Raw genomic sequence first — 27,709 nt, 5'->3', positions numbered from 1 at the left:
TTTTGGTCCCGGGTTACTCTTTAATGCACTGCACTATACTGGTCTGTGTGCTATTGTGGATTGGTAACATAAATGTTTCTTTAGGTGGTGAAAAACGAAATCCCCAATTCACACACTTGACTAACAATATGCACCACACATATGAAGCTTAATTTTGACGTTTTTTTAATCATATAAATCAAATCTTTTGAAGCCAGCAGCAAATACTTAAAACATTTGTAGAAGCTGTGATTTACACTTGACACAAAGGGCATTTTTACTGGTGTATCATTTGTTTGTAATGAGTAGACAGGTATTTAATATGTGAAATTCAAGAAGATATTGGAGAATTTATCATTTATGAATTCCTGTTTCATGATAAGGAGAAAGTGTGCGTAAATGTGCCCCAAGTCGCAGCTGTTTTCCACGAGGGAGGCTTTCTCATTTCCTTGCTTGTACTGAGGTATTACGACCAGTCACGCTTCACCGATTGGCTCTTTGTCCTCCTCTGGGGCAGATTGTCATTTTTATCTACCAATTGATAACCAAGCTTCCTGCCCTGAGCCCACCCTCCCAAGAGACCCTTGTAAAGCGGATGAAAACAGGAAGACAATTCCATCCCTCAGCGCCTCCACCTCACATACACACACATGCATGCAGTGTCCCACACACACACACAGACACACATTGTTGGTAGCCTATTAAAAGGATTTGGGAAAATAAAATGCTAATGGTTTTTTCCACACTCTATATTCTGACGTTGGAGGCTATCAACATTGCAAAGTCCATTCATCAAACCAGTTGTATTCAACTTTTGACCTAAATACAGAAATATTATTATTTGATTTAATTTGTTTTTTTCTCTCATCACATTTTGCTTAAAATACAGGTACCAGGGTTGGGGTCAGTTATATTTGTCATTATGCAATTGATAATGAATGACAATAATGGTGCAATTACAAATGTAATTGTAATAAAAAAAATAAAAAAAACACGTGTCTGTCGTAATCGTAATCAAATTGTAATTGTAATGTTCAGATAATTTACATTGTAATTGTAATTGCCATGAAAATTCTATTTAAAATTTTTAATTATAAGATAATGCAAAACTGGGGAACCATGTTACAGTTCTACACATATGTTGTTAACAATTATTAAAATGTGTTTTAGATCAAGCTCTCCAATATTTGACCATTTAAAATAAATATGTAAATCTCAATATACGGACACAAAAAAGACTCAAATGCCCACACCAAAAATTCTACAACCTATATTTTCATTGCTTAGAAAGCTTAACAAGGTCACCAAGAGATGAAAAAAAATTAGATGATAGATAATTGTTTTTAGTGTATTTTACAGCTTATTTAGGACCCGTTATCATAAGAGATGCTAACAGAACGCTAACTCAAGAGGAAGGTTAACTTTTATTAGGTTATTTATTAAAGGCTCAGTAATTGTGATCAATTGTAATTTAACTTTAGTAATTGAGAATGTAATTGTAATAGACTTTCTGAGGATAAAAAATAAATTAAATTGTAATTGGAAAAAAATGCTGGTCACTGTAATCGGAATTTAATTGTAATTTAATATGGGTAAATTGAAATGTAATTGTAACTGAAAACTGTAATTGACCCCAACCCTAAGAGGTACATTGTAGGTTTTAAACGCCAATCTACAGAAGAGATTTATCATACATTGTTGTGTGTTATATGTATGTCATAATATCAGAATGTAACAATATGCTGATGTTTTATTCTGTCGTTTGTGTGAAAAGTCTGTGCTTTATTTTTTGGGGGATTTATTTTTTGTTCCCAGGTCACTCTGTGCGCCTGTTGGGCCAAAAGAAAGATGGAGGTCGGAGGCTGGGAGGTGCCAGACTGGATCTGCCCAAGATTAGAAAGAATCCTCTCATTGAAATCATCTCCATAAACACTGGGTAAGACACAGAGGCACAAACATGAAACACATCCTGGGAGTCAATTCATTTTTGCAGCTGCCTGGTGGAGCAGGGGTGACCCATGCTTGTCCACAGTGCTGAGATTGTAGATTGAAGCCTCGGTGCTGGCAGGAGACAAACAGGAGTCCCACATGCACCCTGAGTCTGCTGGGAAAAGCCTATTTAACTTAAACAGTATAAATTGGCTAAGAGCTGATTAATTGAATTAAGCAATTGTTCTTGCTCCTGTGTTGCAATTTAGTGCAAATCTATACAATCCAATTGTTTACCTGACGAGTGGAAAAAGTTCCTGCCTGTGCTTTTTTTGGTGTTAAACAGGGTTCATGGTTTGCTTTGATTGAGTGTGATCATGTGTTGAAGGCTTCTTTTAAAATATGGTCATGTAATCGAAAAACAGTAGGTTTCTTCATCTTCTGCCTGAATATGATACAATGATCTCATTCTGTTACAATTTTTTGCACTTTACCTCAATATATATCACTTAAATGGAGCTAAATAATTTGATTGAATTAATCCTCACTTTAAAACAGTTATACTTTTGAAGATGATATTAACATTTGATATGTTCAAAGGATTTTTCAGAAGAAAGAAAGAATAAATCTGTAGCTTTCGTTCTAGATGGACAAACACTGTCACCATCACATGAGCCTCTGTGTTTTATGAGCTAATTTAAAGTTGTTTACAGATGTTTGTTCCTTCTCCTGGCCATGTGCTGTGCTCTCTGAAGGCTTGTTACAAAGGGTTACAACAGACTAATTCCACTGTGCTGAACCTCCGCTGATGATGATCCATCAATCATCCTGTTATGTGTTCTCCACGTATATACACTAATGGCCTGACGCTAAAAAAAACACACATAAGAGCTGTTTTTTCTTCAGTTGAATAACATAATTCTCTTTCTCTTTTTATTTTCATCAATCAACATTTAGTTTTGCAATGTGTTTCCTATTTTCTAATGATCTGTAAAAAATATGCTTTATGTTTCAAACCATTACAAAATAAGTAACAAAATAATGTATTAGAGGCTTACTGCTACTTATACCAGTACTTTTTTGTTATTTTTTATAGCGCCGGAGTGGGTTGTTGAATAAACATTGTTGGTAGAAATTGAGTAGTGAATACATAATCATGATTTGAAGAGATGTGCAATGTGGCATCACATCTTTATCCATTTTTTTATTCGAGGAAGCATTTTGATTAAAAACAGGTCATGAAGGAAATCAGGTCATAAATGTAGTTTGTCGGTTAATGTTGACTTCCACCAAATGTCTTTACTAGGAGAAGACGGGCATTGATATTATTTTCTTTACTAGCTTAATATTTTCAAACTCAATGTTGAAACATTTTCACAGCTTGACGATAGCAAACTATTTTACTGTTTGCAGAGTTTCTGCATCCTCTACATTATTAGTGGTACTAAACCTGATATTAGCACATACAGCACATTTTAAACTTACATTTTTAATGAACTCTTTCAAAAGTGAGGTTTTTCATTTTTTAATCCTCCATTCAAAGAAGCCATATCTGAAATCTTGCCAGCCTTCATCGCTCTGTGTGGAGTTTGTATGTTCTCCTTAAGCATTTTGTTCAGATTGTTGCAGAAAATTCCAAGTCCAAAAACGTTCCTGTTCAATTTGATGGATTTTTTTCATCTGGCTTTAAGAGTGAATGAATTGTTATCACTAAAGGTGGGACGATATACAGTATTGTGCGACAAGATATCGCGATGTTAGAATGTCACAAGATGTATCGTTAAGGTTACGAGTGGTATAGCAAGAGGAAGGTCATAATCTACTACACCCTAGATGTTATGGTTTGTTTATATTTTTATATTCCTTTTGAGTTTAAAAAGACAAACCCAGAGGAAGTGTGTACGTTTGTTCGGAGTTTAAGTCAATTAAAAGCATGGTTATTTTTCTAACTGCAGTTTTTTATCTTTCAAAAATATTGAATTGTGTGCGCGAGTCCATTATCGTCTGTCACATTGTATCGTGAACTCAGTGTATGGTCCCACCCCTAGTTATGACCTTGTGTTTGTGGTTGTTGCTGTTTTTCTTAAGCTTTTTTTTGACATTCCAAATGAAAAGTTGTTATAAGTTTCTCATGCAGACATTTTTAAGTTAATTAAGAATCTCTAACTGCAGCATGTGTATGATTGTATGAGGGCCTGTGTTTGTCTCAGACTGGTGTTTGTAAGCTGGAAAAGGCTTAATGTTGTAGTTATTACAGGATATATATATACAGTGCATACGGAAAGTATTCACAGCGCTTTGCTTTTCCCACATTTCATCATGTTACTGCCTTATTCCAAAAGGGATTAATTTTTTTTCCTCAAAATTCTACACATAATACCCCATAATGACAACTTAAAAACGTTTGTTTAAGATTTTTGGCAGATTTATTAAATGTAAAAAACAAAGAAATCACTAGAACATAAGTATTCACAGCCTTTTATATCAAGCTCAAAATTGAGCTGAGGTGCATTCTGTTTCCACTGATCATCCTTGAGATGTTTCTACAGCCTATTTGGAGTCCACCTGTGGTAAATTCAGTTGATTGGACATGATTTGGAAAGGCACACACCTGTCTATATGTGGTCCCACAGTTAACAGTGTATGTCAGACCACAAAACAAGCATGAAGTCGAAGGAATTGTCTGTAGACCTCCGAGACAGGATTGTCTCAAGGCACAGGTCTGGGGAAGGGTACAGAAAAAAATCTGCTGCTTTAAAGGTCCCAACGAGCACAGTGGCCTCCATCATCCGTAAATGGAAGCTCTAGGACTCTTCCTAGAGCTGGCCGTTCCTCTAAACTGAGTGAACAAAATTCTCTGGTCTGATGAGACAAAGATTGAACTCTTTGCCGTGAATGACAAGCGTTATGTTTGGAGGACACCAGGCACCGCTCATCACCTGGCCAATACCATCCCTACAGTAAAGTATGGAGGTGGCAGCATCATGCTGTGGAGATGTTTTTCAGCAGCAGGAACCGGTAGACTAGTCAAGATTGAGGGAAAAATGATTGCATGAATGAATTAATGTATAGAAACATCCTGGAAGAAAACCTGGTCCAGAGCGCTCTTGACCTCAGACTGGGGTGATGGTTTATCTTTCAACAGGACAACGACCCTAAGCACACAGCCAAGATATCGAAGGAGTGGCTTCAGGACAACTCTGTGAATGTCCTAGAGTGGCCTAGCCAGAGCCCAGACTTGAATCCCATTGAACATCTCTGGAGGGATCTGAAAATGGCTGTGCACCGACCCTCCCCATCCAACCTCATGGAGCACGAGAGGTTCTGTAAAGTGGAATGGGCCAAAGTGGCCACAGATAGATGTGCCAAGCTTGTGGCTTCATATTCCAAAAGAATTGCTGCCAAAGGTGCCATAACAAAGGACTGAGCAAAGGCTGTGAATACTTTTGTACATGTTATATTTTCATTCTTTATTTCTAATAAATTTGCAAACATTTAAAAAAAAATGTTTTTCATCTTGTCATTATGGGGTATTGTGTGTAGAATTTTGAGGAAAATAATTAATTGAATTCCTTTTTGAATAAAGCTGTAACATACTTTCCCTATGCACTGTATTAATCATGTAATTTTTTTTTTTGTCAGTCTCCGTAATAATTGTAATTCATTGCCAGTTTGTCTCATTTTGGTAATTGCTGGTTTGTCTCAGGTTTTTTTTGTGGCTTTCCCAATTAATAAATGGCTTTTTTTGTCCACTAATTTTCTATGAATGCAGGACAGGTTCATACAATGCAGTTGTAGTACGGTTTATGCAGATGTCAGTGTATTGGCACCGTCTGCAGGGGGTCTGTACCTGATCCGGATGAGCTTTCTGTTGTTTTCCTAAAATGCTAGGCTGACTGCAAATAAATCCTCCTGTTTTCAACAGTTTTAACTGGTGCTCGTCCAACAGCGGATTACGCCAACATTTGACAGAATGACTGTTGATCTCTCATCCCCAAATCACACTTAGGCTGCTCAAAATCCAAGCTTAATGTGTGCTCCTGTTTGGCATGTTTAGTATGAGTTTCACAGTTTCGACACTGCAGTATTATTCTATGTCAGTGGGAACATTGAGTGGTCTCTAGGAAGAGTAGGTATTTCTTTTTGGTCGTGACTAATGGTGTTTTAAATAAATATACAACCAAATATTTCTGATAAAATGTTGTCTATTTTGTCTTTCAACTTCAGACTCTGTGTATTTTCAACTGGAGCTTCTTTTCTTTTTGTGTCACCATTTTGGTTGAGGAGTTATGTTGCTTTATAGCCTCATTGTAACATTGGTGCTAGGTGGTAGAGGGATCGTCTTCTGAACAAGAGGTTGGGGGTTTGATCCCAATCTATAGCTGTCTATGTGTCGAAGTCTTCCTGGGCAAGACTCTGACACTGTGGCTCCCAGTGGTCGACCAGTGCCTTGCATGGCAGCTTTGTGTGAATGTGTGAATGAGCTGATATGTAAAGCGCTTTGAGACTACTTCAGTGTAGGGATAAAGCGCTATATAAATCAAGTTCATTTACCATTGAATGTAGGGATATGCAATAAATTGCGCTAAACTACAATATCAAGACCACAACACAAAAATAAACTAAATAATTGCCTATTCTAGACATGTGGGGACTTGCCCAATCACATGTTGATTATTTTCCTTTGTGGTTTCGTGACATCCGTAGTGACATTTGTCAGTGAAAATGAACAGAAAGGTTATTGTGTGACACAGATACTCTCGCATCAATTAAATCAGTTGCAAAGCCTCTCAACACTTGCTTCGTGTCAAAGCTAGATGTTAAAACAAATTGTCTTTGTGTGCGAGTGTCTGCGAGGTTTTTACTGTAAGTTCTCTGCTCTCGTCTGTTTTGCATCATCTTAGGAATATGTTTAACATGCTCGGTTTTCATTCCAGCTGTAAGTAATTGATAAGGGTTTTATGTGTTTAATATTAATTTTAAAACTGTTTTTTAACACTAAATATATTATATATATTTTTGAATACATCTCCTCTTTGCTCTCACTCTACTCTACATCCAACTATCATTTTTTTCCCATTGTTGTGTGTGCTGTAACTTCCTTACAGATGACCTGAATGTAATATCTACACTATATTAAAGCATACCCTCATGCAGTCACTCATAGTGTGCCATTAGGGACTCCTTATGAAATTTTACTACAAAATTGATTCACAATATTAGTTTCATTATGTTGCACATTAACGTAATTTCATTTGCACCTATTAAGTCTAAATTAAATAGCTTTAACACTCCCCTCCTTCGCAAAAAAAAAAATTATTATTCGAAACAGAAATGGCTTTCAGCATTGTCCAGCTAGACTTTAAATATCCTCTGGCTTTACATTAAAGGGCTTGTTCAGGGTCCCCCATGGCAATTAGTGCGTTAATATCTTTGTTCATATTAAAAAGTGAACAAAGGCACTTAGCGTTTTATATCGTTCCTGTTTTAATGGTCCAAAGGCAGCATGTTATTGTTATGGTTTGACAACTCTTTATAATGAATGTTTTAGTGCAATAATATTATGCCGCTTTCCCTCTTTTGAATTTCTGGCGCAGTGGTTATTGTAGAGGTTTCTATTTTGTAAATATTGTAGCTGTAGTATCTAATAAATGTGGAAAGTGCTGAAATTGAACCATCTTTAACACAACTGGGACTTATCTGTTTATACAAAGGACTAGTGATAGAGCGATACATCGGCCGGCCGATTTTATCAGCCGATTTTTGCCGATCCGCAATATTTACAGAGAGCAGAAATATTTATAACTTGTTCTTCATCACCTGTTTTTAATATTTGTTAAATATTTTTTTTCTTGTTGTCATTCTACATCACCTTTGTTCATTTCAATAAATGTTACTTTTTTAAAAATGGAGACTCGTACCATTTATCATCATTGTGTAATTTTTATGATGTAAAGTGAGGGAGCAAAAGTCGTATCGGCTCCGAAAATTGGCAGTCCGTATCCGTTATCGGCTAAGGCTGATGGGGAAAAAAAATTGGTATCGCATCGGCCCTAAAAAAAAATCCATATCGGTCAATCCTTACAAAGAACCATGTGATCAATAATTGTTGGCACATTAATAAAAATTAACTGAACAAAATAATTTATTTTATTACGACAGAAAGGTAAGGAAGTCAAGTTCCTAAGATGTTACATGTGTGGTCATTTTAAAACAACATGCAGCAAAATAAATAAAGTTGGTAAATCAGATCAGGTAAAGTGAACACATCTAATGGTTGCTGTTTTAAGCCAACAATGAAGATGGTCGCAATCCACTAGTTTGCATCAGAGCTGTGCTGATTATATAGCTTTATTTAGTCTGGAATTGTTTTTAAATGGCATTCCCTCCATAGACTCTTGCTCAGGAGCAGAGTTCATTCGTCTCTCTCCTTGGAATTGGTGGAAGCGTTCCCCCATCTCTAATGCTCTGTTTGCTTTCTCTGTTTTAGCGTGTTTGATACCATTTGGAAAGCTTCTGTGTGCATGCATGTCTTTTTTCCCCCCAGGCTACACTCTGCATCTATTCTTGAACTTTGTGTATCTCTGTTGTTTGTGACAATAAAAGCTTCTTTGTGATCAACTTTAGTCATGATAGCCCCAGCATCATAAACAAGGCATTTACAGCCACTCAATTGGAATGGCACATTTAGTGTGTGTGTGTCTTTGTGTGTGTGTGTGTGTGTGTGTGTGTGAGAGAGAGATTTCACTCTCGGTGTCAACTGTTACAGCCTATTGAGTTTTACGAGTTCTCTCTTCTCACTGTTCACTTGCATCTTTGGCAGCACTAGCAATGTTTATAGCAAATGCAGTTATTAAAAGTCCTTTGCTCTTGCTTCAACCAATGACCACCACCATCATTTGTATCTGTCACTGTTCGGTAGGTTGAGCGACTATATGACATATTAACTGATTTTGTGGTTTTTCTTCCTTCTTAAAAATATCCTTGTAATCTGTGCACAAAACATCTTGTTCTACTGGAAACTATACAAAATAATGACAACATTTTAACAAGATTACTAGAAAACACACGATGATTTCATGTTTCTATGCATCTTAGTAACTGTCCATCTTTTTGTGAATGTTTCCACATTGGGGAATGAACAGCTGATAGTGTTAGTGTAGTGTATAAGCTAAATATGCTAAGACAAAAAGACATTATGTGCTGTAAGTATTGTTTGATGTTTTTAGCCTCTATTTGACTTTGTACTGGTGTTTCAGAATGGAATGGGTATTGTGAACAAAAGGTAATAGACTATCATGTTTATATATTATGTGATAAGAAGAAAAACAATTTTTGTTTAATTTCATTCAATTTTGGTTATTAGTTTAATGGTATATGTAGTGTAATGATGATACAAAAAATGTTTTCTATAAAAAAATGTTTTAAGTGCAGTTAAATTGATTTATAATTTATTAACACTTTACTTAAAGTTTTATACATAAGGCTGACACCTGTCATTAGTATGAATAAGATGTCATTAAGGCTGTCATTAGGTCGTTCGTTACCCTAACCCTTCATTATTTCATTTGGAGCTATGTTGGTATTTTTTTTTTGTGGGTTAGATTAGGTGGAGGGATCTACAGGGGTTAGGTACGGTTAGGATAATCAGAATCAGAATTTCCCCCTGGGATTAATAAAGGAATTCTGATTCTGATTATTCTACCTGTACCAAACCCCACTAGATCCCTCCACCTAACCCAAAAAATACCAACATAGTGTCATAATTTAGCGAACAACACTTAATGACAGCCTTCCTGACACCTTATACATGCTAATTACAGATAATGACAGCGTAATGTCAGCCTTATGCATAAAACTTCAGGTAAAGTGTTACCGATTTATTTTTATTTTATTTTTTGAAGAGATTTTATAGTTTTGGAGCTGAAAGTTGACCAGATTCAGTTTGCCTTTGGGTGGAGGTCTTCACCCTTGATGTATAAGAAAACAACACCGATACTGATCTGTGTGATTACCGAAAAGCAACAGGAGTCAAAACATTCTGATGCTGTCTCATTATCAGCAGAATGGAAAAATAAAGACATTGCAGTTGGGATGTCCCGATACAACTTTTTCACTTCCGATACAATATCGATATTGCAGCCTTGGGTATTGGTCGATGCCGATATCAAACCGATGCGATATCAGCACGAATCATACATACTATCGGATCCGGACATCCGTACATTGCAGTGGAAATGTTTATTTTACAGCTCGTTCAAAGAGCTGTAAACACAAGAGTCCTTGCATACAAATGCTACAATAAACCCCTTCATGCCCATCACACATTCTTTATTTTTATCAGAAGACTAAGATTAGTGTATCAACCCGATCCTCAAGCAAAACTAACCTGCTAGCTGGAAAACCAAAACTATTTCAAACTATTTGACGTGTGTCAAAATCAGGATACTGTAACGACTGTAAAATTAATTAGTTAAGTAGCACAAGCGAAAAGAAATTATAAAATGAATGCGCTAAAAAGCATACACAAAAAAACCCATGACAGACTGGCGCACCTCGCTTTACACCCAATGTGAGATGGAGTTAAAGCACCAGAAGACCCTCCTGAACCTGAGTGCAAGGGAAGCGGGTATAAATTATAAATGATAGCAATGAAACATCTTCAGATCAGAGCAATTGGAAAACCTTGCAGCTTTAACTTTTCTCAGTTGAGTCTTTCATTATTTCCTTTTTTTGACTGAGAAACAAAAATCTATTCCTTCTTGTTGTGGTCTTCCTTTGTTGTTGTTTTTTTTTTTTTTGTAATTCAAAGCGTTGTGCTTTCCTGTGCCAAAGGCTTTGATAAGGCACAGCACAGTTTGATGGCAGTTCATTGCACTAAGGGATTATCACTAATCGCGTCACTCGAAGAAGAAGAAGAAGAAGAAAAAAATGCTTCCGACTAAATCATGATAGGAAAGATAAGAGACAATATCCATATGTGACAGTTATTTAATTTAGACTTGTGCACTAATAATTTCAATCCTTTTGTTTCTACTGTGGACATAAATATGGTGAATGGCTACTACTACTTCCTGTATACCCCCTTTAGCCAACAATCAAAGAATGTAATGTGCTATATCTTTAGAATACCATTCAGACCCTAATATCCACTTTTGAGATATTGTGCAATGCTCACTTCAAATAATTTCCCCATATCTGGAGCCATTCTTAGCCATACATAAGCCACATTGGACTGATCTACTTGACTGCATTTTCATTTGGTTTATCGTAGCTCAATGATCTCATCTTTTCTTTTCTCAGATGTTTTTTTCTCCAAGGATCAGTGGAGAAAATGCATCATGTCACGACGCAACAAAAGAGGGAGAAAATGTCCTGATGGGCTTCAGCAAAGTAGTATTTCAGCCGAGTGAATGGTGTTTACATAAAGGTTTCTCATCACGTACATCTGTGTATAGGACCCCGAGAATGCATGGATGCCCGATATACACACAATCTCCATTTGATGTTGCACTTTAGCACCCACACCTCCACAAAATAATTCCTGCTTTCTTTTTCATTTCTTCCTGGAGACGCACATGATCATATGCAGACATGCTCCCACACATATTTGCCCACACCTTTCCAGCAATGTACCACAGTGGCCTTTCCCGCTGTTTATCAAACCAATGTATGGGTAGTTTTCAGCTCCAGTGGGCTGAACACTTTATTCCATTTTCTTTTTTCTATTTTTTTTTTTTCTTCCCACTGCTTAACACACAAACACTCAAATGTATTCTGCACATGCACACACACTCACACTCCAGCCGCTGTTCTCCAACCTCACTCACCAGGAGAGACCCTGCTCCCAACAGTACATCCAAAAGATTGATGCGTCTCCTTGGACAAAATAAGATTGTGTGTCATTACAAGGTATTACGCTACAGAGCTCTAGAGTAACTGAATTAGTCCCAGTGTGTCACAGGCAAACACAGCTTGCGCGCACACACACACACACACACACAGCCACACAAGCCATTGCCCTATCCACTTTTAACACTGGCCGGTTTCCCGCTTGTTTCATGTAAGTGGTAAATGTTTGACACTTGTCAAACAGAAAAATTCAACTAGTCATACCCGGGGGCTTTGTTTGAAAGGGAGTGAATATATTAACATTACAGTCGCAATATGTGCTCAGTATGACCTTATTTGTTGTGTGCAATGTAATTTGACATTAAAAAAAAATCCTTTTAGGTTAATTAGATAATTACATCCAATATGAGTGTTGTGAATTACAATTGGGGAAAGGTAGCTTTTTAAACATCTGCTTCCCTTAATAAAGGAGTGATGTGAACAGGTATTCAGTCTTTTAGGTTACACATAAACAAAATTATTCACAACATTCTTAAGAATAATAAAACTAAAAGGACAAAAGCTTATAACTTAACACACATAACACTAACAACTTTAGGCATTACAAATAAAACAATTTGGGAACATGCAAACTACACATAGAAAAGTGTTTTTCTTTGGTATTAAAGGTGGAGGTTGGGATCAGAAACCCTTTTTGTTATTCTGGGTGAAATGTTCCTTCCATCCTGTGAGTAATCATACATTATTTATTCATAAATAATTATGAATTAGTATAAATAAAAATATATTTTTATATATAAATATAATATAAATAATTTCATTTTTTTTAATATTTTGATTGAGATGACTGTTGTATTTTGTGCTATATAAATAAAGTTGAATTGAATTTTCCTTCTCCCGCGTGCACACTCATCACATGATAGCGTTCCCAGAAATATTGAGCACAAATGAGGATCTAAAGGGCCTGAAAAGTGATAGAGGTTCTAGTCTTTCTGTTGGACAGCTCACTATTTGTTTTGCTTCAGGGGGATTGTTACTATTATATCAGATGCTCGGTCAAGCTTGTGTGGGCGTGGCTTTGGAAAGTGCCCCGATGGGAGCATACGGGAGATGGAGGAGTGGGTGGAGCTTAGAGGAGGTCTTGCCAGCTCAAATGATGCTAGCTGTCCAAGATTGCGGTTGGCAACTTTAAGTCTGAGGCCTTCAACACCAAGAGCCTTCTCAATGTGTTGCCTATTGATATAGATTTAAATAAAATCTTATCGTTGGTGACGAGTTAGTTGGCTGGCCAGTCTAGTCACCAGCTCAATGGGGATGCCAGTGGCTCATTAGGTAGCTGATTTGCTCGTCTCTTAATGAGTTGCAGGGTCAGACACGCAGGTTACTGGTGCGTTGTTTAGGTGTTGGGTGACAGGCATTGCCAGGTTGCCAGTGGTTTAAAGTTGAGGACTGAAGGACAGAAATATTTATTTTGCAATCCAAATCAGGTAAAGCTTGATGCAGACAAATCCTAAGATCTGAGTGTGTGTGAGTGGAATTTCATATTTCTATGTAACGCTTGAGCTTTATCAATAAGCTTGGGAGCACTAAAAACAAACACTCAGGCATACTCGTCCAGTAACAATGGACTGGCTGAAGTTGGGAAAATATTATCTCGAGGCAGACAAAACAAGAAGTTGAGAAAACACACAACAGTTCCTCTGCAGGCTTTGTGGTTTCACACACAGTCACTCACAAAAAAACATGTGCAACTCTTTATTCCAGTCAAAACACAACCCGTGCTACTGAAAAGGCTGCTGAAAAACTGAACTCCTCATGTGACTCATTCAAACAAAACACACACACACACAGGCGCACAGTGGGCTCTTTCTTTGTACAGTTCCAGAAACACGGGACCTGATAACAGAACTTGTGAGGTCACACATAAGGACTGGATTGAACTGGGAGAAAACTGGTCCCAGCTGCAATAGAAAACAAACCAGGAGATAAAAAGGAGCACAAGCATATTCTCATTGATATGCAAAAACAGCTCCAGTGTGAATCACTGATGTGAAAACCATGACATTATTCATCCAAAGTGTGACCCAGAGTTTTAGGTCATTTTTGATTTGAGGATTATTTCAGTATCAGTACTTCACACCCACACCTTTGCAATCTCACTGTAAAGCAAGATGATGATGATTATTGTTATTATTATTACATCATTACAGTTATGTCACACATGCATTAATCATACTTATCAATTTTCATTCAAATGCTTTGTCCTTTGAAATTTAAACACAAGTGGGAAATATTTACGCTGCACAGAACCCTGACTTATAATTTTTCTAAAAAGAAACATTTCTATATTTTTAAATGGCTGAAAGTTTTTTTTAGCTCCTGAAAGGTTGATCTTTCATTGTTTTTCATTGTTCCTAAATTATTATTTTCATATTTTGACTGTCTTTCACTAAACCTATGGACCCGTTCCCTTGCTCTGCATTATGTAACTAAAGGTTTAACTAACAGGGATAAAACAAAAAACAATCCTTCTGACCGTTTTTTTTTTTTTAACTCTTTATTTAAGTGAAATTAATTACAAACTCTGGCATGATTCTTTTTGTTACCGTTTTCAGCTAGAACTTTCCCTTCACTGCGAGTATCTCCAAAGACGGTGATGAGGCTCCTTTGCCTTGCTCTTTTTTTGTTTAAATTTTCTTAAATCACTGGGTGCTGACTGGTTGTAGCAGTCAGTTTAGGCTAATGAAGAAGTCGAAGCTGCTAATGCGTTGTTGTGATCCTGGACAAACGTTCATGAGTAGCACACTAATGAGTGATGGATGCAGATACTCACAGAGACACCCAGGCAAGCCACTGGCTGTCTCATGAGATTAATGTTAGTGTGATCCACTCAGCTGGGCCTGATCACATTTGGATGGATGGACCCCCTGGTGGGTGTGTTTATGCGAGTGTTCACATTTCTGTGTTTGTGGCTTTTGTGTTACACACGTGCACGCACAGGGTCCCATCTGTCAGTGTTTTCTCCACAGCTAGTTCCTTCTGACCCAGTGGCCGCCTCCGGTGCCCTCAGCTCAGATAAGCGATGCCTGCACAGGGAATGATGGAAGGATGGACGGACATATAACTGTATTATCTTTACTCTTTGTGGTGTGGGGTTTCAGGCTTCTAATATACACATATGGAGTCAGCATTACCAGACTGATAGGTGCTTTGTTCATGAATTGAATTACCTGTCATTGTTTTTTTGAGTTCGTAAGGTAGTGATAGACTGTCATCTGTGTTGTGTAGAACAGTTTTGTTGTATGGGCTATTAATGAATATAAGTAGCATTAGACGTCAACATGCGTTGGCAAAGCAATTAAATAGTCCACCGTTTCACTAGGTAGCAGTAGGTAGCACAATACGCTTTGGGCCAAGCTCAAAGTGTTCAGTAGAACACTGAGGACTTCTCTGGTTTAGACCGTCTAAGCTTGAGGAAGGAAGGAATAATGCTTCTCCTTACTGATCTGTAATCCTGCTGCCGTTTTTCAACCTATCACTATAGAATAGTGATACATACTAATAATTGATTATGCGTATAATTGGCATAATTATTTTGATGTTTTGGTTTTCAACCTTGGTTTTCTCATTTTCGGTTTTTGTCATTTTCATTTCGTGCATCCCTGCCATAGAATGATGGTCTTTTTACTGCCAAGTATGAGCGCTGTTTTGTTTTTCCCCCTTCTGTCGTTGTGTCTTTGCTGCAGCTGGAGTTGTTCAATGATGGCTTGTTTCTGGGGAATAATTGAATTTCTTCCATAATGACTTGGTCAAGGACAAACATAGGGTTTATGCTTGTTATCAACCACCGTCATACTTCATAGTCTCATTTTATCTGCCTTCTATCCTAGTATCTGATTGTTATTAGTCTTTTGAAACATCTGTTTGTCCATTAGTGTGTCCATAACACACTGCACACTATGACTTTCAAGATGAATTTAAATGTAGTAAATGCTGCTTTTGTTTAAGACAGAGTGGAACTAGAATAATCTACTTATCTTAGTAAAATGCCTCTTTGAAAATTTCCTACGTCACATTTTTGCTCATCCGTAGTGATTAATAATATTATATAATTATTTTTATCTGTAATCTGTAATTTCATATCATCTGCAAAAAAATTCAAACAAGTGTAATTCACTGATACAAAGAGATGTTTCTTTTTTAAATTTGTGTTGCTGTCTCTTCCCTGGTCAAGGTGCCTGAATGCCTGTACCTACTGCAAGACCAAGCATGCCAGAGGAGACCTGGCCAGTTATCCCATCGATGAGTTGGTCGAAAGAGCCAGACAGTCATTTCAGGGTGAGTACATCATGCCCCTCACACACAAGTAAGCCAGTTTCTTTAAAAAAAAATAGATGGATTGTTGTTCCTGTATTCTTAGTTAAATGCAAGGTTGTTTTTAGTACCATATACAACACTGCAGTTTGTTCTTAATTTGCAGCAGTAGTGGGTTTTATCCACTATGGCACTGCGTGTAGCCTTGTTGGGGGGAGGTTTTAGTAACACATGTTGATGTTTTTGTTCTTGGGGAGAGGGTCCCGCCAGTTGGCTCGAGATCGGTGCCAAAGGAACAGCTGTTGTGCCCTGGCATCTGTTCTTTAAGAGCACACTCTCAGAGTCTCCCGGCCGCACAGCAGGCCTTGCTAGCATTAGAGCCCAAGGCGGGTCAGTCAAGGGCAAGTGCACACATTGATAAAACAAATGGCCACCTATCTTGTCACAGAGATATTAAAAGGCCAAACACTTTTGTACTCAGCGTAGCTTTTCCCACTTACAATAGAAACTCTATGCTTTACCCCAAAAACACACTGCCCGGCATTTCATGGCCATTATCCATTTTAAACCAACTTCAAGTTGATGGCCAATTAGTCATTACATTGTGACCTTGAACCATGACTAAGTTGAAGGCTAAGACTGTCTTCATTCTTTGTACCTGCGTCATTCTCTGTTTTCTTGATTGAAAAGTATTTGAAAAAGGCAGTGAACTACAACATTTCCCCCAATGTAACTGCAAAAGAGAAACTCAAGGATTAAAAGGCAGGTGGTCATAATGTTGCAGGATACTGGTGTACAAAAAAGGGTTATGACACTGGCTTTTGGCAGAGATCAGAAAATCCTAAAAAGGATGTTTTGAGTTGGCACAGTGATATTATCCCTTTTGACTTTGGCAGTATAAACACCTAGTAAACTGGGTTCATTGTGAAATTGTGAGTCAGTCAGCTGACCTGCATGGTTTGACTCAACACCAATTTTTAGTTTTTTTTTGTTTTGTTTTTCTCTCTACATTCATTCATCTGTCCATGAGTTTCATCAAACCAACTTTATACTCAGGAGAAATTGACAATTTGATACATTTTGACTCAATGCCCAGACAGAAATTCATTGACTCTGCACTCATACCAATGTAGCCACTGGTGCCTTTGGGCAGCCTGTTGAAAAAGTAGTCTGCACCTTCTCCTTCCTTCAAACACCTATATTTATTTACATTAACACATGGGGGTAAAGTTTCTTCCTCGTCCCACCGCTCATTGGGTAATGAAGGTTTTTTTGTTAGAACTTTCTTCTGCATACATTGTGAACATGTTTAAAGAAGCTGGATTTGTCTGTGTTGTGCTAGTTGTAGTCTGCGCACAGGAGAGTATCTATCTTTTAAAAACCAGACGATACCCTTGACAAGGACGTGGCTTCCTTTTAATCCCATCCACAACCTTCTGAAACAGCTGCATCCATGCCACTGCCACAGGGTGGGCAGTCAAGGGCACACTCACCAGCTGCTTGAACCAGTGTGTGTGTTTGCGTGTATGTGTGTGCAGATGTTTTAATACTTTTGTGATGTGTGTGAAAGCAGGACATAAATACAACTGCCCTTTACATTAGTTAGAGAGAAGGAAATAGTAAGAAGTATGTAACTAATGGATATCAAAAGGGCTTATGCTGTGTTCACACTGAATGCATCTTCTGCGGCACCGGACGCATCTGCCGCACGAAACGTTCCGCAGGTTTCGCAGGATCAAAAAATGTCCCCATTTGCTTCATATGCGCGTTTGAAGCTAAGCATCGCCCTCCAGCGACACATCCAACACGGTGAGTTTCACTGCCTGTTGAAGCGAGGAGCTGCGCTCCTTTTTCTCCTCTCATCAACATAAACCACCAGTGAAAAAAGCCGGTGTGATTAGCGGCTAATGCTATCCTAGCTCAGTGCCGACTTTCAAAGATGAAAACTACAGAGAGAACTTTTACCTGCTACTACCACCTCCTCACTGGATTGGCTTTTGTCATGCAAAACAGTCGCAAGAGTTCAATATTTTCAACTCTTGCGAATATGACGAAAAATCGGGAGTCCGCTCGCACGGTCAATGCTCCTGACGGGCGGATCGAACCGCACCACCGCACAGGAAAGATTTTGGCATCTGGGACGCATCTATCCATTGACTTTGTATGTAATCTGGACGTACGAACATTTCGTGACGCATTCGGTGTGAACGCAGCATTAGTGTGAACTTCACTATATAGTTTATACATTGATATACTTTCCTCTGTGTGCCTCTGTAAGTAAAATTAAATATGGAAAAGTTGTAAATTTCAGAAGTACAAAAAATACATCTTGTGTAGTCTTTTAAGTATCAATATCTTTTCATACTTTTTTGTTCTATAGGTATTTTTTCCATGTCCAGTCCAGTACAGTAGGTTCAAATGTATGGGCACCCCCCTTTTTATTTTGAAAAATTGCAATGAAATGCCCAATCCAGATGAAAGTAATCGAGAAACCAACTTGACATAACTAAGTCAAATTTCATAAAAATCAGTCATTATGAACCGAGAAATACATTTTTGAATTTTCACCAATGAGGTATTTTTTTTATTTTTCAAACTGATCCAGAATCAGTATATTGGTCTGCAACCCCTCCAAAATGTAATTGAATTTTCCATTGGTGTGTATAGGTCTATCTTTGGTTAAAATGTTATTAAAATCCATTAGCTACTTTTGACGTGAACCAGACAAACAAACAAATTAATGAAAATATTACCTGTGGTGGTAATTTGGTAAAATAATATACACACAAACCACCTAACGACGTGCTTGTCAGTGGAATTATTTTTCATTTAAATTATTTGTTATTTTCACTTTATCAGCATTTTGAGTTGTCCATTGACTTAAAGTTGTATTATGACAGAGTATTTATGATTCATATTTTGGGGGACAAAATCAATTGTTAAAATTATTGTTTTTGTTGGGGTTTTTATGACATTTTTACACTCAGCTTTTTAGCTTCTCTCAAAAATAAAGACGTTGACCACACAGGCACAAAAGAGGTGGAGTTAAAGATCCTGCAATGTGAAAAACAAGTGTTGAAATCAATAGTTGTTCAAACACAAAGCAGGAAGCAGCAAGCGTTACAGACGGTAGGAGGCAGAGACTGAGCAGGATGAGGTTAAATAGTAATAAAAGTTAGTTAACCTTAGCTTAAATGTCTTTGCTCTACTTGACAACACAGTTTGCCGCTGTGGTTTCCAGTTTAGTTGCTGCATATACAGTATGTGTTCTTCACAGGCCGACTGGCGGGTGTGATAAGCAGGCTTCATCCCTGGAATAATTTGGTATTCACACCCTTTGGCTATCTAATATAATTTTTTGTTGTCATTTATGATGCATTGGAATCATGTCCAAGGTTTATGAAGGAAAGTCAGTCTGTTTAATACATCAAATGTTTCTGTGGCAGTTGGAAATCATATTATTGCTCTGCAGCACTGCCCCGTTTCTTTCTGCCTCTCACTCCATTAGTCGCTGTTCTCTTATCTCAAACAAATTGAGCCTTACAAATAGAGTCTGCAATTTGATTTACTATTTGATGTATTTTGAATAAAAACAGACTGCAAGTATGAATGCTAATTTTTATGGGCCAGTCAGCCTTCATGGGGGGGTGTTTTATTGGTTTATCTTAGGGAACTTTGAAAGGATTTATGGGATTTATTCAAATGTGATTTGAGGTAAATAGCGCTCATTCCATCAGGAAAAATTTAGAGGAAGGGAGCGAGTGTACAGCTTTTGAAATAATCTGAATTATTCAAATGTATGAATAAATAATTTTGAACATCAGAGAGGTTTGTATCTCCGTGCAGGTAATGGAGGACTGGGATGTCATTGGAAACGACAAGGTTATGGTTGGGGAGCAGGTCGGTTCATGCCCTGATTTAATGTTTGACAGACACATGCTGAGAACAGAAAAGTATGTGTTACAGATTGTGTTGGAAAAAAAAACCAAACCAGAATTGGGAAAAATATTTACAGGATTTTTTAGCTCTACTTCAGTCATGATGAATCTGTAAGGTGAAATGTGAACACAGCCAATAATTTTGAATGTAACTCAAATATTCCTAAAACCATCATCAACCATGTTTTTTTCTATTCCTTTCATCTTATTGTATGTCTGTTTCCACTTGCCTCTCATTGGATGAACAATAAATTCAGGTATACTGTATAATCTAAACAATATATCAATATTTTACTGATTAAATCCTCACATATTCGGCTGTACTGAGAAAATGATTTGAACGAATGCTTGTAAGTTGTCTCTACGTGATTTGTTCTCTATCCAAAAGGTATAGCGTGGAGCTGCCCTTTAGCACAATGTTTTAAAGCTACATTTGTGTTATACTTTTACATGGTTGTAGAAGTTTCACAAAAGGTTTTGCTCTAACTTTGCTAAAAAAAAAAAAAAAAGATTAATTCACTAAAAGGACAATACAATACAGCTTTAATAGCCAAAAAGGTGGTACATAAATAGTTTTCACAGACACAGGCAATTACAGTAAATGATATCTAACTAGGTAGTTTGATATCAGCACTTATTTGGTATAACAGCTTTTGTTGGCAAAATGTGTAACAAAATATACCTGGTGTAAGTAGAGTTGAAAAGGCCTCTCTACATCCACACTAATGAACACATAGCAACACAGCTGTAATATTTTAAGCAAACGTGATTAATTCAAGAACATTGTTAGAAATCTAGGCCATTTCTTTCATTTGGCCAATGTTAGATAATAAATAAAGTCTGAAAAAAAAATAGTATGAATGAATGAATGCAGTACATTTTTGATTCTACCTTTTAAATCAAACATCACTTGTGTAAAACCTTTGCTTTTGACTTGTATACGCATCTAACATAGCTATAACTATACAATATGTTAAAAATGAAAGTGCCGTAACCTGGCGTCACCTATATAACCCTGTATTATAAACATGGAAACTGCTGCCTCTGTCAAGTGTGACTGCAGACAGATAAGAATGAGGTACTTAGGGTTTTTAGAAAGGAAAGGGTTAGAGGAGAGTTTCAGGGGCCGCGAGACTATTTTTGTTGTGGTCTTTCTGCGCTCGCTGCACTGCTGTTGACGCCTTGTCATTTCTAACTGTCACAAGGGTGAAACGGCCACATCCAAAACAGGATGTGATGCTTCATAGATCCAGACACACTGTGATCATTCCCACATGACTCTTTACATTAGTGTGCCACAATCATCTTAGTGTCAGTTGAAATCAGGGCTCTAAAGTACGTTATTATAAAAACATTCAGTCCAATGTTTTAGAGAAAATTCCTGCATCAGCTCTTCTTTTTTTTAAGGTTTTAGTGTAGTCTTAGCCTAGTGTGTCATCACACAGTCAGTTACTCTGTTGAAATAGTTTCCCCACCAACTGTAATCATCAGCTTTTTCTCTCAGTTCTAAGTGACTGCTGGCATCAAGGATCAACACAAATATGGGCCAAAATGACACAGCTTAGTTTGTTAGCAGCAACTGGATGACATATGACAGATAGCAACAGATCGACGGACAGATATGGGGGCTAGCTTGTTGCCTAGCTCCAACGTCTGTGACAGGTGTCAGCTTCTGTTTACCTCTGCTGCTGTGGCAGAGTGACACACAGGCGGCAAAGGCTGCCAAAGTCACCAGGAATAAACCTGAATGGGTGAGTGGGTCATCCAGTTTGGGTGTTCAAGTGGAAACTTTTGTAGAGGGTTGTCAAACTCGGTTCCCTGAGGGCTGCTGTCCTGCCAGTGCTGTAACACACCTGATTTTAATGGTTGTGACTTTGTGCAGTTTAAAAGAATGTGTGATAATGAGTCTCTCGATGCAATCAGGACAGCAGCCCTCCAGGTGTTGAGTTCGACCATGTTTTAGAGCAGTGTTTCTCAAATGGGGTTACACAATGGCACAACAGGGGTACTTGAGAGAGTGGAAAAATAACAAATAAAAGCAATAAAATATGGGGATTTATGTTTATTTTGAGTTAAAACTGATATTCATAATAATGATGATGGAAATGATTTTGAATAGAACATGAACTGAAAACACAAAGATCAGTCTTGGTCTCACATCAGGTGGGAGATGACTGGAAATTATAAAAACTGTAGACAAATGATGACTGAAAAAAAAAAAGTTTTTTCTTCAAAAGTAAAAATACTGTACTTTTTTCTTTTATTTGTCATTGTCAAAGGAATCCCTTGATAAACTATGCAAAACAATGCAATTTAATTAAAAATAAATCCTGAATGAAATAAATAAAGGAATAATACAAATGAAGAAGATGCCTATTCATTTAAATTCTGGCTCTATAGTAAACTATGCAAAACTGCATAATAGTTACTTTTTAAAAGTGCAACTGAAAATGTATTTTGTGCCTTAACAATTGGACTTTAAAACAAATCCTATATCAAATACATAATATAAATAAACTATGGCTTTCATTCTCTCTCTCTCTTGTTTCTCCTTTCCTCTCTGTGTCCCTCTTACCTTGGATTTCACATGTTCTTTCTTTCTCACTTCTGGAAGCCAAATGCTTCCACACTTCTGATTTAAAACACAGTGGTGCGTCCTGAATTTCAAATTCTAAATAGATGACGCCCTTTACTGTATATATGTATTTTTTTTTAAAGTACTGTGATTCAATTTCAGAGTATCGTTGTGAACCGTGACACCTTTGAATCAATTTTTTATTTCCTCACGATTAATCTTTACATCCCAAGAAATAAATCTATCCAGAAAGCACTAAATAAAGTTTAATTCCACTTATTTACAAAATGTGTGTTCTCACTCGTTAATTACATCATTATACTCTATGTTGTCGTCAGACAAAGGTCGTACTCGAGCCAAAAAAGTTTGAGAACCACTGCTTTAGAGAATCATGAAACACGGGACATGATGTTAAATTGTCCATAGTGCCAAAAGATGGTAGTAGCATGAGATTTATCAATTGAGAACGGAGTGGGAGCTGTGTTTCAGGTATGGGTATGATGTACATTTTGGTATGCATCATCAGTGGTGTTCTTTTGAATCAGGGGGTGTTTCAGCCTATTTAACACTAGACGCCCTCATCAAAGGTGGCCAGCTACAGGGTGATCAAGCCTGAGCTTGCGTCTCATAACCGTTTCCCACTTTCTCCGAGTCTTTCACCGGCGTTTCTGTGGTAGTACCAACTTCTTCAGTGACGTGGGTGCTGATGCTCAGCGAATTGTTGTTTTGATCCGTTGTTGTGCTTCATTCGACAGATTTGACTGGTTGCTTTGTAAGAACTACTGGTCAATACGATTCTCTAGCATCTGCAGAGCATTTACCATTTTAGAAAAGCTGGGAAATAAAATCAGTGAAGGCTAAATGTTTAAACATAGGCAAATACTAAATAATCTGACCATCATGGATTTCCTCCATTAGTTGGAGCACTTCTAGATGCATGGATGTGTTTGTGAGAAAAATTGTATTATTCAAAGCCACTAAACAGTAGTCATAAAATGAAACAAAAACTGAAGGCAGAAGAGCGGAAGGACTGAAATATCAATAAAACATTGATCATAGTTGAGTCACCAAAGTACCTCCTATCGGAAAGGCCATGGAGAAAACTGCTGAGTCGGCAGGCACCAATACATTTTTCCTGTGTGTGCAAGCAGTCAAATTCATTATCCTCTGGGAAGGCTCTCAGTGAGGAGCTAAAAATGGATTTTCTGAATTGCTTCCAGGGCCGATAACTCACTGATATTTTTCACACAGACACACACAGGATGTTTCTCCACCTGCACGCTACAATACCTTCAACTCCAGCAACAGTTCTCCACCAATCTAGCTGTTGTGCATCAATCACACATGTTTATATGCCCTAGAGGTCAAACATATGTCAATACTACCAAATTGTTAGGCATTTTATTGTTGTTGTTTTATTCTTCAGTGTGGATATTACACACACAGGTGTTCCTAACGCCGAACGTTTAATATCAAAGCTCTTAAAAGATTTGACATTTGATGAGTTTATGAGTGACATTAAAATAACAGATGCAAACAATTTGAATTTTCACGCAAAAGCCATATTTCCACACCATCACACATCACGCAGTGTCTTCAGTCAAGCTGCTGTCTCATCTCTTCAGTTGCTCATTATGCAAGGACATGCTCCTCTCTGTGTGTTTGTGTATCTCTGTGTGTCTCTTTTATTTATTGCATTATAGATATCTAGTTTTTCCTCCAACCCTACTTTTTTCCATTCATATCTCTTCCCCCTGAAATAATGTTTGACCTGGTTTAAATCTCTCACTGGAGAAAAAGAGACTCCAACGTAGATGCACATGTGGAGTCATTGTGCACAAATGCGTGTGCCCGGTCTCGTCCCGTGATTTAGTGCCAAACTGGCAACCGAGAACAGTGAATAGGAGGCCCCTTTTCACACAAAGAGGGCTCACACTAATGCACACACACACACACACACACACACACACACACACACACACACACACACACACACACACACACACACACACACACACACACACACACACACACACACACACACACACAGAGCTCACAATCAACACCAGACTGCAGGCCACCAACCGCACACCTGGCACGCTGCTATTATGTCACTAGTGTGCTGTGTTCATGTGTGTGTGATTGTGCAAGTCCAGCAGACACCATCTGCTCTGTCCTCTGTGAACTTGTGTCCACACCTCTTTACTCTTCTACTTCTCTACTTTTGCCTCCATTAAATACAGTTAATGTTTGTGTGATTTTCTTCTTCTTCTTCTTCTTCTTATTATTATTATTAAAAAGAATAAAACATAATTTGTACCGCTGTAATGACACAATCTTGTTATTTTGCATTACAAACTCTAGGTTCCCAAAATGGTGTTTGGGGTACTCTCAGGGGTACGCAAATTGTCATAGGGGTTATGTGAATAGAAATTAAAAACAGGGTGACAACATTGGAAACTAGAACATAAATAGATCAGCAGTCAGGAGCCTCCATGCATTGCTACAAATTACTTGCTGGCCTTTGGAAGACTACTATCTAGAGAAACTATCTATGAAAGAAGTGCAAATATGACCAGAGCAACATTTCTTTGCACTAACCAAACATGCTTTGATGCCGTTTGCCACCATGTACTTGTGTGACAGTGGATTTTCACCTTTGAAAAACATGAAAACAATATATAGAACAAGACTTTGCCTGGAGAACAATTAAAGACTCAGACTCTCAAATTGCGTATGGTGCGACGGGGCGATTGGTTCACGTCTGTTGACCTCAAAGAGGCGTATTTCCACTTTCCAATATATCCCCTTCACAGAAAGAACCTACGATTTGCTTTCGGAGGGTGTGTGTTACGAGTACCGCGTTCTCCCGTTCGGCCTGCGCTCCACGGATGCTGCGATCGCTGTGCTGAGGAGGCGGGGCATTTGCCTGGCTACGTTCCTGGATGATTGGCTGCTTTTGGCACTATCTGAGGTGGAGGCCTGGGCGCACACGTGCATTCTGCTGGATCACCTGTCAAATCTGGAATTTGTGGTGAATGCAGAAAAGAGCCTGTTGTCCCCTACACAGGAAATCATTTTCCTGGGTCTGTCCCTGCGCTCAGTGCTGTTCACTGCGTGTTTTTCGCTGGAGCAGGTGACTACACTTGAGTTCTGTACACCCTTCTCATTAAAGTTCTACCAAGTTGTCTTTTACAGTTTAGGGTGATGAAAACGTTTAATAGATTTTTTTTTACCAAAAATAATTATTTTCTCACTGAAAATGCCTCCTTAATTAGAACAATCGAGTGATAATTCTGTATAAGATGTTTTGTTGATTATTATTAACAGGATAGATAAAATTCAGAGACAATTTCACAGTCAGGCTACATTGTATTTTACACTACATTATTATGTTTATAAGTGTACAGGAGTAGAGGGTACATGGCTTCAGGTTAAAGGTCTGAAGGGGTACGGGACTGTGAAAAGTTTGTGAATCACTGCTTTAAACTAAACTGACAAACTGAAACTGAACTGAAATGATTATCCATAAACATTTGTGGGTCTGGCATAGCTTCATAATTGTCAACTTTTACTTTTTTCCAGGGAATTTATTCCACTTGCATTATTTTAATCAACTGCACTGCATCCAATGTGTTTAACATTATACAGTACATGCCATTTAAATATATTGTTGTTGTGAAAAATAGACTTTCTGCTCAAAAACAGTGTGAAAGTAATTTGAAGATAATTTATATTAACCACCTGCACTCATCTGAGCACCAGATCTAACAAAGCATTGGTGAGTCTTGTCTGCTCTTGTTGGGCTTCCTTAAAAGCAGATATATGACCGTTTTATTTTTATTTCCTCTGTTCGCAAAAACATCTTTCATTTCTGTTTTTGCTTTCATTTCACTTTTCCTTAGCCAAGTGTTTCATTGGCTCACCTAAAGACTGCCTGTACTACTGTAGTTTAGCTGCAGCAGATGGGGGAGGGGATAGCAGTTCCACGCTCAGTCAATAGGTGACAGTAAAACACTGGGATTAAGTGTGGGACCATGTGGTCTGCTCCATGGTCCTGGTAATGTCTGTAGGACTTAAAGCACACTTGCACTGTCTCCCTTTCTCTGAGTGTCAGCCAACGCCAGTGAAATGTTTAACTGCTGTAAACCCTCTGACTCACATTTGGCTTTGGGTTCTTCCCCCTGAAGTGTGTGTGTATGTGTGTGCATGTGTGTGTGTGTTTCCCCTTTCTCAAGCGGTTCAGCATGTTTCTTTTTTTGACATGCACATACTTACACCTTCCACCAGTCAAAAAAGTAGAAGACAAACTGTTCTTTGTTTGAATCTCATTTCTGTAGTTTCCCCACTCACAAAGAGTTTGTGCTATTGTTTCACTAAATGACACCTGCTCCCAAACATTGGAATTTGGATGACAGTTTTATTAAATCTTTAAATGTGTTTTTAATTTTCTTTACTCCAAACTCTTTTTTTTGCACTTGAAAAAACCAAACAAAACAATCCACAGCAAAAACATAGAAAACATTGCTGTGTCTTGTTGGAACAACAACAAAAAAAAAAAAAATGACATGGTTGAAGTTATGTAGAAGTGTAGAAGTAGAGATCATCTAACATAGGGGTCACCAACACTGTGCCCGCGGGTACCAGGTAGCCCTCATGGACCATGAGGTCACCAATGAGCTCCATCTAAAATCTGATTTACTTTCCAAGATTCATACTCACATGAGAAATGTAGTTAGTATTTAGTTTAGGTAAGTACTGCTGCACGTGATAAAAGTTTTACTATTAAATAAACCATCCTTAAATGTTTATTTTCACTGAAACATCATGACAAATACTTTTAAGCGTTGCAGATTTGGTGTATGGGTTGTGGTAAAAATACAATTTTAGAAACGCAAGGTGGATTTTCATAAAATATGACATAATCATTACATTGTACAAATGTTACATGTTATACGATTAGTTAAAAATTGTTTCTTAGTAGCTCTTTTGGAAAATGCACAACTGTGTAGCACTGTGGGGGCGGGGTTGCTGTGACTGGGCGTGTCTTAACTACTCAAGGAGCAAAGCCAATAATTACGGCATGTTTTGAATTTCCCACGAGTGGCAGGTCAGTAGAAAT

General features: G+C 37.8%; 1 protein-coding gene across 1 annotated transcript in view; it reads left to right on the top strand.

Moving 5' to 3' along the window:
* cdkal1 (CDK5 regulatory subunit associated protein 1-like 1) overlaps positions 1 to 27,709 on the top strand; it is a 259,308-nt gene that overhangs the window by 86,400 nt on the left and 145,199 nt on the right. Inside the window, exons 6-7 of the mRNA XM_028471816.1 lie at positions 1,795 to 1,915; positions 15,995 to 16,098. Coding sequence (XP_028327617.1) covers positions 1,795 to 1,915; positions 15,995 to 16,098 — 225 coding nt within the window. The remainder of the gene's footprint in view (positions 1 to 1,794; positions 1,916 to 15,994; positions 16,099 to 27,709) is intronic.

Source organism: Gouania willdenowi, chromosome 16 (assembly GCF_900634775.1).
Source record: "Gouania willdenowi chromosome 16, fGouWil2.1, whole genome shotgun sequence".
Taxonomy (NCBI): Eukaryota; Metazoa; Chordata; class Actinopteri; order Blenniiformes; family Gobiesocidae; genus Gouania; species Gouania willdenowi.
The sequence above is the reverse complement of the archived record's forward strand: the minus strand, read 5'-3'. Positions and strand labels throughout refer to the sequence as shown.